The sequence below is a fragment of the Lepus europaeus genome, chromosome 2 (genome assembly GCF_033115175.1).
Source record: "Lepus europaeus isolate LE1 chromosome 2, mLepTim1.pri, whole genome shotgun sequence".
NCBI classification, from domain to species: Eukaryota; Metazoa; Chordata; class Mammalia; order Lagomorpha; family Leporidae; genus Lepus; species Lepus europaeus.
Window position 1 is genome coordinate 86134267 of NC_084828.1, and position 21444 is coordinate 86155710.

General features: G+C 40.4%; 1 protein-coding gene across 1 annotated transcript in view; it reads left to right on the forward strand.

Moving 5' to 3' along the window:
- The first annotated feature begins 5542 nt into the window (after positions 1–5542).
- The window catches only part of ATP13A5 (ATPase 13A5), a 100266-nt gene continuing 84364 nt past the window's right edge, over positions 5543–21444 (forward strand). Inside the window, exons 1-7 of the mRNA XM_062181248.1 lie at positions 5543–5611; positions 7129–7302; positions 7830–7976; positions 8200–8270; positions 8361–8441; positions 11790–11859; positions 14629–14763. Coding sequence (XP_062037232.1) covers positions 5543–5611; positions 7129–7302; positions 7830–7976; positions 8200–8270; positions 8361–8441; positions 11790–11859; positions 14629–14763 — 747 coding nt within the window. The remainder of the gene's footprint in view (positions 5612–7128; positions 7303–7829; positions 7977–8199; positions 8271–8360; positions 8442–11789; positions 11860–14628; positions 14764–21444) is intronic.

Here is a 21444-nt window from a genome sequence, read left to right on the forward strand (position 1 = left end):
TCCACTGGTTCATTATCCAAATACCTGCAACAACCAAGGCTGGGCCAGGTTGAAGCCAGGAACACAGAACTTCATCCATGTCTCCTACATGGGTGGCATGGATTTAAGTACTTGAGCCATTACCTGCTACCTCCCAGGGTGCACATTAGCAGGAAGCTGGACCCACAACAGAGGAGCTGGAACTTAAATCAGGCACTCTGCTATAGGATATGGGGGTCCCGAGCTGCGACTTACCTCCTGCACCCAACACCTGCCCTCTATTTTCTTCTCTTCCCTCATTGCCTCATTGTCTGGTGAAGACTTCAGTACAGTATTGATGCTTTTTATTGTGATTATTGACGATCTTGTTTTGCTTATGACTTCAGGGGGAAAAATGTTAAATATTTCATCATTAAGCATGATGTGAGCTGAAGGATGCGCCATCTATTCCCAGTTTTCTGAGATTTCTAAAATCATATATTAGTTTTAATTCTATCATTCCTTTTCTCTAACTACTAAGATGACTTTCTGATTTTCCCTGAATATTAAGATGGCAAAATACATTGATTGATTTTCCAATCCTTGCAATCTAAGACCATTTGCAATGATGTGTTGCCATTTAATATATCATTGATTTGTTTCATCACTGTATTTTAGGATTATTCCATCTATGTTCATGATATCTTAGGCTGTAATCTTCCTTTCTTGCATTTTACTTATCAGATCACAAACAAGTGGAGAACATTTCTGCTTCCTCTACTTGTGAAAAACTGTGGTGTTCTTTCTGCCTTAAATAACATTTGAAGAATTCACAAGCCATCCGGGCTTAAAAGTTGATTTGCAGGGAAATTGTTTATTGAATATTTTCTTTAATAACTGTAAAATACTTAGATATATTTATGAGTTCTTCAATTTTATCAGTCTTTTCAGAGTACTGATTTGACTTTGTTCATTTTATTTAGCATTCTATTTTATTCATTTCTGCACTCACTTTTATAATTTTAATCCTTAGACTTTTTGTTGGGTTTAATTTAATTTTTTTCTGTAAAATTTTGCATTAGAAACTCACTTTATTGATTTTAAACATTTTTTCCCTAGAATATGCATCTAAAGCTATAAATTTTCCTTTAAGCATTACCATAACTACATCCCACAAGTTTTGGCTCCTTAATTTTCATTTCCATTTAGTTCGAAGTACTTGGTAATGTCCACTGTAATTTCTCATTCAATTTACATGTGTTATTTAGAAATATATTCTTTAACTTACAAATATTTGAGATTTAAAAATTATCATGCTTTTTTTTAAAGATTTATTTATTTACTTGAAAGTCAGAGTTACACACAGAGAAAAGGAGAAGCAGAGAGAGAGAGAGACGTCTTCCATCCCTTGGTTCACTCCCCAACTGGCCACAATGGCCAGAGCTGCACCGATCCAAAGCCAGGAGCCAAGAGCTTCTTCTGGGTCTCCCATGTGGGTGCTGGGGGCCCAAGGACTTGGGCCATCTTCCACTGCTTTCCCATGTCATAGCAGAGAGCTGGATTGGAAGTGGAACAGCCAGGACTTGAACCGGTGTCCATATGGGATGTCGGCACTGCAGGTGATGGCTTTACCCACTACGCCACAGCGCCAGCCTTTCATGTTGTTCTTAATTTCTATCTACTTTAATTAGAATGTCATCATATTTTGTATTTGAGAATATTTAGACAAATCATTTTGTTTGTGCTTGTAAAAAACTTGAATTCTGTAATTGTTGACAGCGATTTTCTTTTTTTTAATATTCATTTGTTTATTTGAAAGCCACAATTAGAGAGGGAGAGAGGAAGACAGAGAGAGAGAGAGAGATCTTTCATCTGCTGATTCACTCCTCAAATGGCTCCTATGGCCAGGAAAGCACCAGGCCAAAGCCAGGACCCAGAAGCTTCTTCCAGGTCTCCCACATAGGTGCAGGGGCCCATGCACTTGGACCATCTTCTGCTGCTTTCCCAGGTGCATTAGCAGGGAATTGTATCGGAAGTGGAGCATCTGGGACATGAACAAGCATCCATATGGGATGCTGGCATTGCAGGTGGCAGCTTTATCTGCTGCATCACAAAGACAGCCTTTTCTGTATTTTTCAATTATCTGATTTAACCAATGGATTTGTTTAAACCTCTGATATTCCTACTTATTTCTTTTGTCTGCTTGTTTCATCATTTCATAAGGGGGTGTGTTAAAATCTCCAATGACAAGAACAGATTAAAATTCTATCAATTTTGCTTAAAAATTTGAAACTATGCTTTTAGAGTCATACAAATTTAGGATTTTATGTCTTCCTGTTGAATTAACATTTTTAGTGTAGAAATGTCCTCCTTTTTCCTCTCATTGTATGTCTTTCCTTAAATATACTTAAAAGTATATTTTTTTTAAGGGAAAGAGTTTATTGGGGGAAACCTGAAAGACTAGAGAGAAGAGGTAAAGAAGTAAAAGAGGGAGAACGAGAGTGTAAGAGAGAGAGACAGAGGTCAGGAGATGGAGAGGAAGAGAGAGAGAGAGAGAGAGAGAGACGTGTTCAGGAGCAGGTCCTTTTAAAACTTTGCTGGAGGGTAGACAGGGAAGCAGGAGCAGCGAATCCCATTAGGATGGGGGTGGAGCTTGACACCGGTGGTTGGGCCATGTGGCCACTTGGCAATGGTGGTGGGGGCTAGAGCCTAGGATGGTATCAGGGTGTAGATCTCGCCATAGATAAGACTGTGCCATTTTACTAACATTCCCCCCTTTTGTTTTTTATAAAGCAGGAGTTGCATGGGATTACATTAGTCCCAAAAGTCCAAGAGGGGTAGAGGGACAATAATCTGTCTTTAGAGCTACTTCCTGCTGACATGGGGCGATGTCTCAAGCCACTGTCCCCTGGATGGGGAGCTGAGTATATCCCTGTAGCACCATTTGGTTGACCATCTGGTTGTTAAAAGCATATTTTGTATGATTCTAATATAGCTATTGCCTATTTTTTTTGAAAGGTTTATTTATTTATTTGAAAGTCAGAGTTAGAGAAAGAGGGAGAGACAGAGAAAGAGACACATCTTCCATCCTCTGGTTCACACCCCAAATGGCCCCAATGGGTGGCCAAAGCTGGGAGATTGGAGCTTCATCTGGTCTCCCAAGTGAGAGACACATGGGCTTATCTTTCTATTGCTTTTCTTGGGCTATTAACTGGGACACAAAATGGTGCCCATGTGAGGTTTCAGCATGGCAGGAGGTGGCTTTACCTGCTATGCTACAATGCCAGCCAGGCAGCTTTCTGTTTTAATGCTTGTGTGCAGCATATCCTCCTTAATCTATTTGCTTCTTTATAAAGTGTTTCTGCTGCAGACAGCATATGCTTTATCATTTATCATCCAGTCTAACATCCTTTGCTTTCAAAAGTATTAAGGTGGGGCCGGCGGCGTGGCTCACTTGGCTAATCCTCCGCCTGTGGCACTGGCATCCCATATGGGCGCTAGGTTCTAGTCCCGGTTGCTCTTCTTCCAGTCCAGCTCTCTGCTGTGGCCCGGGAAGGCAGTGGAGGATGGCCCAAGTGCTTGGGCCCTGCACCCGCATGGGAGAACAGGAAGAAACACCTGGCTCCTGGCTTCAGATTGGTGCGGCGCCAGCCGTAGCAGCCATCTAGGGGGTGAACCAATGGAAGGAAGACCTTTCTCTCTGTCTCTCTTTCTCACTGTCTATAACTCTACCTGTCAAATAAGAAAAAAGTATTAAGGCCATTTACATTATGTAATTACCCATAGTGTGGGGCTAAACAATAATATTGGTATTTGTTTGTTGTACTTTTCTTCAGTTAACCTTCTACCATTGGCTGCCCCAGGTTTCTATGTTGGCCAGGTATTTTTGCTTTTAATGGCTCCGCCAGAGCCCATTGTTCTGATGTTTCACAACATACTGCCCTATTAGCTATTGTTTGGTTCTCTCGGCGATTTTGCTATTCCAGATAATGCTGCACTGAACATCTTATATTCATCACTTTCTCCTCATGTATTATTTCATTAGAGTGTATTTCCAAGTAAGAAATGACTGATTTAAGGGGTAAAAACATCTTTCAAATTCTTGATACAATTTGTTACATTGCATTTCCCCAAAGAATTATTTCAATTCACAAGATTAATAGCAATCCCTATCTGTAGAGATTTCATGGCAGTCTTGCCTGCATCGTGACTGCCATTTTTAACACCATCAGAAACTGTGTATAAAAGAGAACTGAAAGTCTACCAGCATTATGATCACCAGTGCCACTGCTGTGCGTGCACACACAACAAAGAGAAGGCTGTTTACGAATAAGCTCATTTCACATACAAGCTGAACTAAAATTCCAAATTGCTTTGCTTCTATTTTGCACATACTTGGGCTCTGGCAATAATCCCTCATAAATGACTCTTAGGAAAGAATATATTTATGACATAATATGTGAAGTAACATATACATTTTATTTCAATCTAATAAAGCTGTAACTCACCGATACAATCAAAACAGGTTTATAGAATCAGAGGGAACATGAGGAAAAGAGGCCCAGTTGAAAATATACTTAAAAAACAGAGTGAATGCATATTTCTTTGGTACATTTGGAGCTTTTAATGAGTAATCTCAAAACAGAGTGGCAGCATCACTGAACTAGGAGGAAATTTCCCCTGGAGGGTGATAGTCTTGAGGAAGGAACTCTTATAATGCTTCTCGTTTTGTAGAGGGGAAAATCAGGCTACTGCAGAGGAGAAATGATTTACTTAAGGTCACATGGTTGACACAGCGCAGAGCAGTGACTGAAACTTAACTCTTCTGTTATTTACCCAGGACCTGTCCCCCACATTTAAGACTTACTTTCAACAGCCCAAATATGAAATTAAAATAGTTAAATTGTTAATTTTATTAAATTAAAATTAAATTTTATTAAATTAATAAAATTAAAATATAAATATACAACAATAATATTATTGCATTATATTTATGTTATAATCTTGATCTCTTACAGAGGTATGACAAAAGCTAATGAAAATGACAACCTTGAAGATGAAAACTTCCAAAGAGTTAGGCCAAGAGAATTGTATACAACGGCATGCTCTGAAATGTCATAATTCCATGATCAAAAGTGCTATAAAAACTCAGTAAAATGTAATTCATCAATTTATTTGAGAGACAGAGGGAAGAAAGAGAGACAGACAGGGACAGAGAGCTCCCATCTGCTGGTTAACTCCCCCAAATACCCACAACTGCTGGGCCTGGGCTGGAACAGAAGCTGGGGTCTTGAGAGTTCAATATAGCTCTCCCATGTGGGAAACAGGGGCCCCATTCCTTGAGCCACTGTGGCTGTCTCCCAGAGCTTCAACGGGCAAGAGGCTGGAACTGGGAATGGAGCTGGTATGGAGCCCAGGTAGTCTGGGCTAGGGTGCAGGCATCTCCACTGGCGTCTTAACTGCCGGGCTGAATCTGTACACCCCACAACCTGTTTTCTTGACACTGTAGTTTTATGATCTGGATATGGGGGTCCAGAGTCACAGAAAAAAATAAAAAACAGCAGGATCCGGGATAATAGTAAAGATGTCATTCATCACCACCATCCCTCAGGGTCTTCAAAACACACTACAATTCAGTCTTCGAGATAAAAGAGTGATGTTATGAAATTTCCTTATAAGAGTTAAGAACAAGGAATCAGCTTCAAGTAAACAAAACTTCCTTTGGGAGGAGGACTATTTTTTTTCCCTAAAACCATATCTAAAGTTTTTATTCAATTTAAGAAAACTATTAACCAAAATGCTACTAAAAGTACAAAATTTTTAGCATGCTACCCTCCAGTTAAATAAATATAAACTGTGTTTTGAGGCATGTTGTGCCCAGACATAATCTCTAAATTTATATCATCATTTTTTAAAAGATTTATTCATTTATTTGAAAGTCAGAGTTACACAGAGTGAAGAGAGAGGAAGAGAGAGAAAGAGAGAGAGAGAGAGGTCTTCCATCCGATGGTTCACTCCCTGGTTGGCTGCAATGGCCGGAGTTGTGCCGATATGAAGCCAGGAGTCAGGATCTTCCTCCAGGTCTCCCACGCGGGTGCAGGGGCCCAAGGACTTGGGCCATCTTCTACTGCTTCCCCAGGCCACAGCAGAGAGCTGGATTAGAAGAGGAGCAGCCAGGACTAGAACCGGCGCCCATATGGGATGCCAGCACTTCAGGCCACAGTGCCGGCCCCCATCATATTGTTTTGAGAAACCGTACATTTATTCATACTTCCAGTCGTTCTCAATCACGCTATCATAAAATAAGCCTGAATGTGGATAAAGCTGGATACATGAGTGTGAGTCATATCCATTATAATTTTATCATTTTCTTCCAAAAATGATGTTAAAACATTTTATTGGGTCAACAACAGGAGCCACTGTGCACTTGCTCCTCATGTGGGATCTCTGTCCTTAATGTGCTGTACATTTTGATTTGATGCTATAACTAGTACTCAAACAGTATGTTTCACTTTGTGTGTCTATGTGGGTGCAAACTGTTGAAACCTTTATACTAAATTGATCTTCTGTATATAAAGAGAATTGAAAATGAATCTTGATGCAAATGGAAGGGGAGAGGGAGCGGGAGAGGGGAGGGTTGCGGGTGGGAGGGAAGTTATGGGAGGGGAAAGCCACTGTAATCCATAAGCTGTACACTGGAAATTTATATTAATTAAATAAAAGTTTAAAAAAAAACATTTTAAATATATTATAAATTAATTAATTAATTAAAATCTGGTCCAAAACATGACATATTTTGTAAAGACCTGAGATGACTCTTTTTCTTTTTAGAAGATTTGTTTATCTGAAAGATAGTGTTACAGAGAGAGAAGGAGACACACAGCTGGAGCTGGGTGGATCCAAAGCCAGGAGCCAGGAGTTTCTTTGGGTCTCCCATGTGGATGCAGGGGCCCAAGCACTTGGGCCATCTTCTACTGCTTTCCCAGGCCATAGCAGGAAGCTGGATCGGAAGTGGAACAGCCAGGACTTGAACAGGTGCCCATATGGGATGCTGGCATTGCAGGTGACAGGTTGACCCGCTATGCCACGGTACCAGCCCCAGTTTGTGTTTCTTGAAACAAAATGATATAGGAGAAAGAAAACTCGAGTGATCTTTGATTTACTCCCCAGGAGGTGTTTGGTTACCGTACCCAGCGTCTACGGCGAGCCCTCTGCCTCCTCACATCTGTGCTGACCTGTGGGCTTCTTCAGCTGGTATTCTACTGGAGGCCCCAATGGGGAGTATGGGCCAGCTGCCTCCAGTGCCCCTTGAAAGAAGCAGACACTGTTTTGCTGAGAACAACCGTATGTACTATGCTTATCTTTGTCAATTGTCATGATCCTGCTCGTCGCATCGCTTCTGCCAGTGATTGATCACTTTCCAGAGAGTGGATCTTCCTTAGCTAAAGAGCTTCCTTAGGCCAAGACAGGAGATGGCCAAACTATTTCTCCACTCTGCAGTCTCTCCTTTTGACCCAAGAATGAAGGGCACTTTCTCCAATCCAGCAGCAGAAATTCCTGTCATATCAAGCTAATGAGCTGAGCTCTTAGCTATTACACTATTAGTGACAGTGTTAGGACCCAAAATATGAGGATCATCAATTATCCTCCCCCTACCCCCTACCCCAAGTTTCTGATTCAGTAGATCTGAGATAGGACTAAAAATTTATCTTTTTGTTAAGTTCTGAGATAATGCTGATTCTCTTGTTTGGAATGAAGTTTTGTCCCAAACTTTGAGAATCACTGGTCCAGCACTTGGTAGGTAGTTGGTTGGTCTGGCACCTTATTGACTAACAATTTAGAATTTCACAAACTTTGTTTGCCTTTCCCAGGATGAATTTCAAAGGTATATGAGGAAGAAGGTTTTCTGCCTCTACTTATCCACACTGAAGTTTCCTATAAGCAAGAACCCAGAAGAACCCCTAGTGGCTGATCGCCACTCTGTCATAAACCAAGCTGTAATGAAGCCAGAATTAAAAGTAAGTAGTTCTAAGAGTGACATTATGGCATGTTTGCAGGGAAACAATAAAAATAAGTGTTACTGAATGAAAGGTCTCAACGCGACATTGTTGGGCTGGGAATAATGACAGTTATAAACTGAAGAAAATGAGACTTGTGACAACTTGCATTTAACCACATTCTCTTCTCTTGATGGGCTTTACCTTGTGAATGACACCTGTTCTCTAACATTTGTGATTGCAGCTGCGATGCATTCAAGTGCAGAAGCTCAGGTATGTTTGGGTCAACTTGGAGAAGAGATTTCAGAAAGTTGGGTGAGTATGACTTCTTAGCACTACATCAAGACGTGGGGGAAGAACCCTGCCGTGAGCTGAAATGTGGTTTCTGTCCTGACCACACCCTAGATTGTTAGAAGACAGCAACTCCTGCTATGACATCCATCATACATTTGGATTGGGCCTGACCAGTGAAGAGCAAGAGGTCAGGTAGGATTCATAATAACCCCTGAGAGTCCGCTCTGCCAGCAGAAAATGAACTCTCCAATAGGTCATCATCAGGGCGTTGTTGGCATAACGCTTCATCAACTTGACATAATCCCACTTCACTTATTGGCAGCAGAAAGATATTCTAAATTATTCTCCTCTTAGGCAAACTCATTAAAAAAGACCAAAAGAGTAAAGTAATCCAATAAAACTTGATCTCTTCTCCTTGGCTTGGAGAATAGTCTTCTTTGTGTTATCTTTCTCATTCTTTCCTCAGATACTTTCAAATAACTCCATAAACACCAGCTTCTTAATACTCCAAATCTTCAGAGAGACAATAGTGTGATTGCATTATATTGTGAACAGAGGATAAGGTTGTTTGCTCAGCTAGTTGTGTTATTCACTTTTGTGTCTGCAACACCAAGAGGAGATCCTGATTAATGGATCTCCAAAGATAGCTGCAGAATAAATAAAATGCATTCATTGATTTATTAACTAAATACCTGTAATGTGCCAGGTACTTTGCAAAGAACTAGGGATCCAAAAATAAAGATTTAATTATTGTCTAGGAGACTTAAACTGAATAGTGAGAGAGGTAAAACTAGTGTCACACAGGAGACTGTACCTATAGATGCACACAGATTGGGAAATGCTTACACAGCTTAGTAATTCACAGTGATATATGGTCCCTGCTTCCTTCAATGGCTTTTAGAGATGGCAGATCCTGGTGCATCTGAAAGGGAAGCATTACATATCATCCTCAGAATCTTAACAGTCACCTTTCTTTTCTCACTTTTTTTTTAAAAGATTTATTTATTTATTTGAAAGTCAGAGTTAGAGAGAGACAGAGAGAGAGACAGAGAGAGGGAGAGACACAGAGAGGGACAGAGACACAGAGAGGTGTCCCATTTGACAGTTTACTCCCCAGATGGCCACAAGGGCAGGGGCTGGGCCAGGCTGAAGCCAGGAGGCAGAAGTGTCTTCCGGGTCTCCCACGGAGGAGGGACCCAAACATTTGGGACACCTTCCACTGTTTTCCCAGATGCATTAGCAGGGATTCTGAGCAGGATCAGAAGTGGAGCAGTAGGAACATGAACTAGAGGTGGCTTTACCCTCTACACCACAATGCCCTCTCCACTCACTTTTTTTTAAGAGACATTACCTGCCTAAACTTTTTGGCTGTCAGCCAGAAACACCAACTCTTAAGAAGAAATCTGGTACTTAATGTACAGGTTTTGGGCTCCTTTCTTTTAGTCCTGTTAACTCGGTAGAAGCAAAGGTTTTTTATTGGGGTGAGAGAATGGAGGAATTCTGCATTGTTAGCTAGCAACCCTGTAATTCCTATACACACTGAATATAAGAATTCCTGATTTGTTGTTTTTAAAATTTCTCTCTTCCAAAAAGACACTTATGCTTGGAAAATATTGCAAAAGGCCATAGAAATTGTATAACTATACAAGATTTCAGATGCAATGCTTAATACATGGAAATACAAAGTTTTCAAAGTCATTAAAAACACACTGGTTTAATAGCACAAAATGTTTAAATGACTGATTTGATACATTTAAGAATTCTTGTTGATAGATGTAGATATATTCTGCTAGGAAACCATTTCTGCAGCCAAGATTTCCCATCCGTGTAGCTACTTCATGTTTGTCCTTATTTATCAATTGTCAAGCTTTAATAAACACCATACATAGTTAAATTTAAATCTGGTCCACACAGTGAAGAACATGACAATCTAATAAGCAAGAGAAAGAGTATCCTTTTTGAAATGTGAGGAATAGAGGAGTATTTCTAATATTTATAAACAGGCATATTTTATTCTATAGCTATGTCTATTTGGAAAGTAAAAGAGAGTATGTAGAATACGGGGCATTTGTTTCCATTGGCAAAACAGGCTATCAACCCTGTCTTTTGGATTATTGTGAGAATCCAATGGATTTTTGTAAGAACTTTGTGAATTATAATATGTTATACAAATATGAGAGCTTCTGATTGTATTGTTTATGTGCATTACCCCTTGTGAGTAATGTATGCACGAGATCTCCAAAAAACTCATGGAAATATGTTTTGTTTAAAGATATGCATGAATTTTTAAATTTAGGGTCATCAAAAAAACTTATCTTTTAATTCTATTTTCTTTTTTTAAAAGATTTATTTATTTATTTGAAAGGCAGAGTGACAGAGAGGCAGAGGCAGAGAGAGAGAGAGAGAGAGCGATAGAGATAGAGAGAGGTCTTCCATCTGCTGGTTCACTCCCCAGATGGCCTCAGATCCGAAGCCAGGAGCCAGGAGCTTCTCCTGGGTTACCTATAGGGGTGCAGGGGCCCAAAGACTTGGGTCACCTTCTATTGCTTTCCCAGGTCATGGCAGAGAGCTGGATTGGAAGTGGAGCAGCCAGGACTTGAACCGGCGCCCATATGGGAGGCTGGCACTGCAGGCATTGGCTATACCTGCTACACCACAGTGCTGGCCCCTACTTCTATTTTTCACAGACTTTTTGAAGTGTGCTGGTATATTTACAAGGTGATGAAGGTCATATATTATCTTTCACTTCATTTGGAGTCATTCATTTATACATTCATTCAGTTCAGTGCTAAGAGCCTGCCCTGGGTGCTGGAGATACCAAGGTAAATCAACATGATTTCAACATCAAGGGCAATGAAGAACACCTGACTATATGAAGAAACTATTCATTTATGTGTTTTTAGCACTCTTAAGATATAATCAGGTTTTTTTTTTTCATGATTTATTTCTTTGTTTGAGAAGCAGAGTTACAGAGCGATTGAGGGAGAAACAAAGAGACGTCTTCTATCTGGTTTACTCCCTAAATGGTCGCAATGGCTAGATCTGGGCCAATCAAAAGCCATGAGCCAGGAGCTTCTTCCGGGTCTCCTACATGGGTTCAGGGGCCCAACACTTAGGCCATCTGCCACTGTTTTCCCAGGCCGCTAACAGGAAGCTGAACTGGAAGTGAAGCCACCAGGACTTGAATCAGCACCCAGATGGGATGCCAGTGCCACAGCTGGAGGCTTAGCCTGCTAGGCCTCAGTCAGTCAGATTATTTTTCAACAAATAACTCACAATATTGCTATAACTTCATTTTGATTCCTTGGGTTGTAACAAAGGCATTTTTTTTATACTAGAAAAACAACTTTATCCATCATGCTCTGACTTTTCATTATAAAAGTGTGTGAGTATTTTAGGAATACGTACTTACACATTATTTTTTATTGTAAGCCACAAAAATCTCTAAAGAGCATAGAAGTTAGTGGTGATTAGTCAGGTCTGAACTCACTATCAGTGAGCTTTTAGGGGAGACACTAACGGATATTCAATCTCCTGCAGGAGATTAGTGTGTGGACCCAACACCATTGAAGTTGAAATCCAACCCATATGGAAGCTGCTTGTCAAACAGGTAACTAACTCATTTTTTTGAAGAGTTATTGTGTGTCCATTACTTTTTCCTTTCTGGCACTCAGGGGAATTTTAAGGAGCACATGAATGTTTTGATGTAAATAAACTTTGTGTTGCAAATTTTATCTATACTTATCTATTAATGGTAAATAAATTGAAAAAAAATTTATATACACGTTTCTTCTATGATTTATAACTGGCTCTTTTCAACAACTAATTATTTTCTATTGAAATCCATTTTAAAGTTTCTTCCCAGTATGAGGGACAGATTTCTGTTTCTAAAATCTGTTTATTTGATTGGTTAGGTTTTTCAAGTTTTTCATAGTGGTTGTAGTGGTGGTGGTGCAGTGGTGTCTTAGCTTGGTCTGCTATAATAAGTATTACAGACTGGTTTCTTTGATCAACATCTTTCTCATGGTTTTGGAGGCTGAGAAGTCCATGCTCAAGGTGTCTGCATGCTCAGTTCCCGTGGACGGTCCTCCTACTGGCTTGCAGATCACCAGCTTCTCACTGTGTCTTCACATGAGGGACAGAGAGAACTTGTGCTGGCCTTTGTCCTCCTATAGGGATGCTAACCCCATAATGGAGGCCCTACTCTTAGGGTTGAATCTCACCTTAATTACCTTCCAAAAGCCCCACCTCTAAGAGCATCCCAAGGTGGGACAGGGCTTTGCTATAGGGATTTTGGGGAACATAGACATTGAGTCCATAGCATGGGGGCAAGGTATGCCTTCTGTAATTTCTGAGGATTTGAAGCATATTGCTTTTGGTCTTTTTCGAATTGCTGTATTACTTCCATATCTTGAGAATGGCGTCTCCATTTGTTAGTGGCTTTGTTTGCTATTACCTTATTTTTCTTTTGTGCTTTGAATTCATTATTATTTCACTGTAAGTGAGGTATCTTTTTCCCACCATTTTCCTTCTCCCCTGTGCTTGCCTTTGCTGTTTTAAATTTTACTTTTTTGGTGTAGTTTTTGGTTCACGGTAAAATTGAGCAGGAGGTACAAAGATGTCCCATATACTTGGTGTCCCCACATGCATATAGCCTCCGGAAGTATCAAAAAGCAAGTAATTTTTTAAACTTCTTTTTTTTTTTTTTTTTTTGGACAGGCAGAGTTAGACAGTGAGAGAGAGAGACAAAGGTCTTACTTTTCCATTGGTTCACCCCTCAAATGTACGGCCAGAGCTACGCCGATCCGAAGCCAGGAGCCAGGTGTTTCCTCCTGGTCTCCCATGAGGGTGCAGGACCCAAGCACTTGGGCCATCCTCCACTGCATTCCTGGGCCACAGCAGAGAGCTGGACTGGAAGAGGAGCAACCGGGACAGAATCCGGCACCCCAACCGGGACTAGAACCCAGGGTGCCGGCACTGCAGGCAGAAGATTAGCCTAGTGAGCTGCAGCGCTGGCCCTTTTAAACTTCTTAATCAAGTACATTTTCTAATAGCCAAAACTCTCCCCAGTGTCAGTCTGGTCTCTTAGGAAAGCAGTTAATATTTTCTGGCACGTATTTAATAGACCTTTATTAGAAAATATGCAAGTAAGACTTTCTTCACATCTGGTTTCAAAAGAATACTGAATAAGGGACAAATTAATTATGATGGTGCTTCATCTCCAAGAACTATTTAACCAATTTTCTGCTGGATTTGTATAAACTCAAAATCCTATTATCATTAGTGCATAATCTACAATTAGAGCACTATGTACCAAGCAAACATAATAGCTATAATTTGTAAGTAAAACACTTGGGATGGAGATAGTAAGAAACATTAAGGAACAAAAGCTTTTTAGTGAACAAAATATATCTAAGGGTTTAAGAAACCCTTGAGATACAACCTATTAACTCATTAACAGATGCTGGTTCATTTTTAGGATTAAAAGAGAAATTAATTATAGACAGTTGAGGTAAGAAAGTGTACCAGTGGTTGGGTCATTATTTCATCTGAATTATAATAACCATCAAGAGACATTCCTCAAGAAGAGAAATCTTGCTTTGTTCTGCTCACTGTATGTGTATCATCCAACATCGCTCCAGCTCCTCAAATCTGTCCTCTGTACTTTAATCATTAATAGAAGTGTCAACCTAACCAAAATAGGAAAATTGTGGGAATTTAAAAACATGTGAAGTTACCCAAAACCTCTGGTATTTAGTATGAGATCAAAAATGTGCATGCATGGATGACTGGTTTCGGACCTGGACCTGGTGACACCATCTGTCCATCACTTGTCCTGGAAGCCTTGGGTAAGACCTTCTCTTCAGGATCCCTCCTGAAGGGAAAGGCCATGCTAAGTCAACCAACTCTTAGGGACCTTTGACCTAAAGAATATGTTATTTTAAATGACCCAAGTAAAAGTAAAATCTCTCATCTTCAGTGGACAACTTTATTAAATCTGTCCCATGTGATTATATGAAAAATAAACCTACAATAAAAATGTTCCAAATGGAAGTTCATTTTTTAAAAAAGACTGAAGCATGTTTGTCTTCCATTATATATTTGTTTAAGTTGGTAAATTGTTGGATTTTGTATCTGGTAAAATATTTTTGAAAATCCCAAATAAATAATTGAATTATTGAATTGTGAGCACGGCTCTTTATAATTAAAATAATTTTGCTTCCAATGTATCAATATCTATGTGCTTAACATTATCTATACCCAGATTAATGGAGTTTTATGTGAATTCTTAAATAATAAAGGTTACCTTATGTTGTGGAAAATGGAAAAAAAATTCTATAAAAAGATGACATTTTCTTGGCTCTTTTTGTACCTGCAGGTTTTAAATCCATTCTATGTGTTTCAAGCCTTCACACTCACGTTGTGGCTATCTCAAGGTTACATAGAATACTCTGTGGCCATCATCATCTTGACTGTTATGTCCATTGTCTTGAGTGTATATGATTTGCGACAGGTAAGAGTTGAAATCTCATTTGGATTTTATTACGTTGGATTCTATTTAGCATCTTGCTAAGGAAGGAAAGCTATGGAATTTCCATTGAGAGCAAGGAGTTGCTTTGTCAAATGTAAGTCATCAAAAAACAAAATGCAAGGGTTTACCAAACATGGCATCTCGGGAGAAGGGCATTAGAAAGGCCAAGTAGATTTTGTCTTTACCAACTCTGATTATCAATGGAAGTCTTCATGAATGCTGTCTTCAGATGGACTCTGAGAGTCAAGGACAATGGTGCCCTTGACTTAAATACTGCTTTTATTCTCCACATTTCGCAGACAATGCTTGTGACAAATTTCAGTCTCTCTCTTAAAATTCTTTCATAATGTCCATTTACACAATTGGAATTCAGGCATATCTTTCTTTTTACAATTTATTTGCTTTTAAGAAACATTAAAATGTTTTTTGAATAATAACCACTATATAAGTTTATGGAGTACAGTGCAATATTTTAATACACATACATCCTGTGTGTTGACCAGATCATGGGAATTAACATTTCTACCTCTTTGTCGTTACTTTACTACTGGACCTTGGAGTTCATCTCTTTTTTTCTGGCTAAGAAAATATATAATAGATTATTGTGGACTATAGTTACCCCACTGTGCTGTATAACACTAAGAACTAATTCCATCTATCTGACTCTGATCATGTATATATCCATTTCTTTAAGGGTACCCAAAAGAAATAGGAATTTTTGCTTGGAATTTAGGGGAAGGATTGTAGGGGAAAAATAGGTTTGATTCTATATACTCTGTAGGACAATGTTTCAGGGGGAAAATTATCTGACATTCCTGAGCTTCCAGCCTATGGAATCAAACTCTCCTTAGTGATAGATAGTAAGAATCTGCCATTTGGAGAAATTTTATAGCAAGTGATTATTGCATTCCAAATACCTAAAAGTTACTGTTATAAGGAAAACCACCAAAGAAGTCCAAACACCACCATCCCAAATACATGAATTTATTAATATCATCATCAGCTGAATGTATTTTCTCATCCTTTTTACTCTGTTAAGTGCACATACATATACAAATTTCTATAGAGATTTGATTACTTTTTAAATTAAAATAAGGTCTTACCATGCACATTAACCTGGCACTTCCATTTTCCACATTACTATATATAGGTAATGGCAATCTAGCAAGTAAATGAACAATTCCAAATCATGCTTAAAAATAAAGCTATGATCATCCATGTTATATCATAATTTATTCAACCATTCTGTTATTTGTGAGAAAAAAGGTTATTTCTCAAAAATTTTGCCACCACAAATATCATTGAATTAAACTTTACTACAGTATAGGTATGTTCTTACATATGAGTGTTTTTTTTTTAAAGTTTTATTTATTTGTTTGAAAGACAGAGTGTTGAAGAGAGAGAGAGAGAGTGTTGCAAGCAACAGCTTAACATGCTGCACCACATCCCCAGCCCCTGCATTTAGCATAGCAATCAAAAGCCCAGATACTGAATTGAAGGATATGTGTAATTTGAGTTTTAATAGATGTTGCTGTAAGAGGAGTCTTCAAAAAGTTCATGGAAAATGCATATTATGAAAAAAAATTTCATGAATTTCAAAATGGTTGCACCAAAATAAACTTCTCTTTGAATTCCATCTTTATGAACTTTTTGAAGTACCTTCATATTATTTTCTTGAAGTGAAATAATTCCTTCTCTCGGCAACATACAAAGCATCGATTTTCCCAGGTCCTGACCAGTATTGGCTATTATATATTAATACTTAAAAATGTTCAGCTTTGTGTGCTTTTACAAATTGATGTTTTAATTTACACTTCTCTGATTAACAGAGCAAGTATACACATTTCCTTTGTTTAATGGAGTTTTGCATTCTCTTCTTGTGTGAAGCTATCTTCTATGTGGGAAAGTTCTTTTTCATTCTCCCTTTTCTTCATTGGACTTTGACTTTTGCCATACTTTAAAAAAAATTTTTTTTTTTGACAGGCAGAGTGGATAGTGAGAGAGAGAGAGAGAGAGACAGAGAGAAAGATCTTCCTTTTTTGCCATTGGTTCACCCTCCAATGGCCGCTGTGGCTGGCGCATCGCGCTGATCCGAAGCCAGGAGCCAGGCGCTTCTCCCGGTCTCCCATGAGGGTGCAGGGCCCAAGCACTTGGGCCATCCTCCACTGCCTTCCCGGGCCACAGCAGAGAGCTGGCCTGGAAGAGGGGCAACTGAGATAGAATCCAGCGCCCCAACCGGGACTAGAACCCGGTGTGCTGGTGCCGCAAGGTGGAGGATTAGCCTGCTAAGCCACGGCGCCGGCCTAATACTTTAAAAATTATGTAGTGTCAAATATGGTTTTTTTCTCTCTTTCTTTTTAATGACTTCTGAGTTTCCTGATTTGTTTATGAACTTCTCCCCTTCCCGAGTTAGGTAATCCCTGCTTTTTCCATTTATAATTTGCTTATTATTTATTTTTAAATCCTCAATGGAATTTAGACATTCAGGTTCTGCATCTTTAACAGATCCTTAATTTGCTTTGCTGAAAACAGGGGCTGACATGGGAATTGCAGACTTGATGGCAGCATTGCAAAGTCTTTCTTTGAAAAAATGAAAAGGTATTAGAGGACAAACACTAAATCCATTAACAGCTGGTATTTGTTAATCAAAGCTTATCTGACGCAACCTGGAAGGCATCTTGTAATAATACTGTACACAAGGGGCCGGGCTCCTGAAGCTGTCTTTCAGTTTAGATCACAAGTCCTTAACAATCAATATCTTTCAGAACTATACAGTTCACAATGGGTCCCCACATTCGTGATTATGTGTGCGGGTTGCGGGAAGTGGCAAACTATAAAATGAAAAAGACACTATTTTTCTGTACTCCTGCCCCAGAGAGGGAAGTACTGGGTGGTCCAGGCGGCCAGGTGCCTTGCTCACACTCACTCAGAAACAGTAGCCCTGGGCTTCCTGACTCCTAGTCACGTACTCTACTCTCCCAGGAGCACAATCTCAAAGTGACCTGTGAACTGCGCAGCAACAGGGAGATTTGGGGATGGGGTTGGCAAGAATGAAAGAGGAGCCTCTATCTCCAGCTCCACATCATGCTACTAAGCCACTGCGAAGTTCGCCATTTCACTGAATTAAAGACTTAGCTAAACAAACATAAGCTTTTGAAAATTTAAGAGGAGAGGCATTTGCTGAAGTCCAAAAAGCTATTTTCCTGCATCTACCCTTACCGTCTAAGCTACAAACACTCCTGCAGACTAGTTTAGAGCAGGTGTGTGTGACAAGCTTGGCACTCAAGTACCTACAGTGCACTGCGCTTGCATGCTGCATTGCTGGGCTCTGCCATGGGTGGCTGCTGGAAACAGCTCTGAGGGCTTTGCCTTCAGTCATAACTGAGCAGGCTCAAGCGGCCCCTGAGTTAAAGCCCTCATTACTCGATGGTGGAGGAAATCAGCCACAGCAAACACAAGGAAGAGCAGCAACAGATGCTGAATAATAACAATATGCAGATTAGCCTTGGAAACTGATCCTGGTCCCACTGAACAGGGACTGCAGAAACCAGAGGGGGCCTGATGAAAATCAGGCAACGAGCCTCACAATCATAGCAAGCATCGCAGCGCTTGCCTTCTCCCGGCTGGTTAGTTGTCATAGAAACCTGTTTGTAGAGTTTCTGAGTGTGCATTAGCTCAAAGAGGATGCTTGTATTATCCCGCTCCAGCGCCGTTGGCAGAAGCAGAATAATTCGCTTCCATAAAATACCTATTTGCTGAGGATCTCCTATGTGAGAGACCCTAGTAGAGCCATAGAACTGCCCTGACAGCAAGGAGCTGCTTCGCCTGGCCATCGGTGCCCCAACACAGGTGGAGACACAGGAAGTAGAACGATGCATGTTCCTGGGAATGGTGGGGATGTTAGGAGTGGAGGTGGCATTGGAGCAGGGCTTTCTATGGAGGTTTAGAAAGCATCTGCTAGAAGCAAAGTGGGTTGGACATTCCAGGGAAGAGCACAAGCAGGTGCACGGAGCATGGCAGGTTACACAGAATGCTAAGTCTGTAACCCAGCCTTACAGTGTAGTGAGTTTGGAGAGCTGCAGTCAAGTATTATTAACTCCTACTTTCCCACTTCCAAATGTTTTGGTTTTCCCCCTCTTGAGTTATGCTGAAGTTGTCATGGCATTGACTGAGAAGATTCACTAAGCAAAACAATAACTTCGGATACACTTGGAAGGAAAGAGATTTCTCTCCTCACAGGAAGAGGTGCTGTTTTCAAACCCCAGATGAACTTATTCATCATCAGAAAAGGCTTTAGCATCAGATGGACCTAAGTTTAATGATCAGTCTTAATATTTCATAAAGGATGGTGAGAAAGCTACTTTAACATTTCTAACTCCATTGTTTTTGTTTCTTATATGTTCACTGGCGATCATAGGATTGCTTTGAGTATTAAAAAGAAATCAGACAATATAGTTGAAGCACTTGGAACATAATAGGTACTTGATATTTTAAACTACTTAAACAATAACAATAATTTGATGGGGCTGGTGTTGTGGCACAGTGGATTAAAGCCCTGGCCTGAAGCACCAGCATCCCATATATGCGCCGGTTCTAGTCCCAGCTGCTCCTCTTCCTAGCCAGCTCTCTGCTATGGCATGGGAAAGCAGTAAAAGATGGCCTTGGACCCCCACACCTACATGGGAGACCCAGAGGAAGCTCCTGGCTCCTAGCTTCAGATCAGCGCAGCTCCAGCCGTCGCAGCCATCTGGGGAGTGAACCAACAATGGAAGACCTTTCTCTCTGTCTCTACCTCTCTGTAACTCTGTCTTTCAAATAAATAAAATAAATTTTTAAAAAATAATAATAATTTGAGGGATGGGCACTGTGGCCTAGCAGGTAAAGCCACTACCTTCAGTGCTGGCATCTCACATGGGTACCGGTTTGAGTCCCGGATGTTCTCCACTTCCAATCCAGCTCCCTGCTAACGTGCCTGGGAAAGAAGTGGAAGGTGGCTCAAGGACTTGGGCCTCTGCACTCATGTGAGAGACCCGGAAGAAGCTCCTAGCTCCTGGCTTCAGCCTGGCCCTGCTCTGGCTGTAGTGGCTATTTTGGGGAGTGAACCAGTGCATGGAAGATCTCTCCCTCTCCCTCTCCCTCTCCCTCTCCCTCTCCATCTCATCTCTGTTTCTCCCTCTCTGTAGCTCTGCCTTTCAAATGAATAAGTCTTTTAATAATACTAATAATTTCAGTCATTTATGTACTTTCTAGATTTCCTTGTAAGCTAGGCAGAAGTTAAAATGGCAGTGACTGAAGGAGTTTGCTAAGCAAGAAGATAACCTCAGAGACATTTAGGAGGAAGGATGTTCATCTCCTTAGAGAGACCCATGTGTGTGACTGATTCATGCACAGGCCTGGTGGGCGTTTCGGAATCCTGCCTGACTCCAGGGTTCTAACTACAGAACTGCACCAACTTCGCCAACTTCGCAGCTGCTTCTATCATGGAAATGTGCAACCCAGCAGTCCAGCCCCAAGGAGCCGTGTGAGGGCAAATATGTAACCCACAGCTGCAGCACCTCTTCCTTTCAACTGGTCCAAATTAGTGACATTTAGCTTTTCGTGCCATGTGGAAGTAAAATATATATATTTTTTCCTTTTGAATGTTAACACTACATTCATTATGTTCTCTTAAGGTGAAAGTTACCTAATTGTGTGTAATGTTTGTTTTAGCTTAGTGACATCTATAACATTAAACATTATCAGCAGAATCGATCAAAATACTTTGACACTTAAAAAAGTCATATATTTGAATTTGAGGAAGCCGCATTTAAGTACTGTTGATAACTCAAAGCCTCTTCTAGTGAGAGGATCTAAGTAGCTGGCATCCATACTCAAAGGGGAAGTGCTTCCTAGGCAGCATAGTCCTGCTCCAGTTGGCCTGGCACTGAGCTCTTTCAGGCTACTGGTGTCCCATTGATCAGTTTGGGGAGCTGGATGGATGAAATCCCTCTGACCGCTGCCTTCCCATCCCATGCATTATCCTGGGAGACCTGCCTCCAACTATCTGGTCTCCTTCTATTTCCTCCACTTTCCATGGAGTCCTAGCTCAATCATAGCTTATGTCTCAATATCAGGAAAAGTTTTCTGGTTGTTATAGTCTCACAACTGCTTCTCCAGCAGCAACTGTCTTTTTTATATTATTATTGTTAATCACTAACACTTATGAGCTGTTAACTCGGTTTTGTACATAAAAGGCCTTGTAAGAATGAACTGACTTAAAACTTAGCCCATCTCCCTCTTCAGATAAGAAAAAAATGGGTTAAAATGGCTAAATAGCACCGAAGCAGCATCACTGGGATTTAAAACAGAGCAGTGGGAGTCCAGTATGCCGATTTATCCAGCAGGAAAGTTGGCTTCATAAAGGAAAGGATGGCTGCTCCATACGCCATCAAAGCAAAACCCAGATAGTCCCAGGCTCTTGCAAGTACAGCCTGGTAGAGATCCCCTGATGTTCCACAGACAAGGGGACAGAGGCACGGAGAGGGAAGTAAGCTATCCACAATCTCATTGTTCTTCCTTCTGTTGATTGTGTATCTTGGAGAAGCGAAGCCTTGGTCCCTGGTATTGATCCTTGGGACAATTGCTATACCTGGTTTTGCATGGGAGTAAAGTAGAATTAAACTC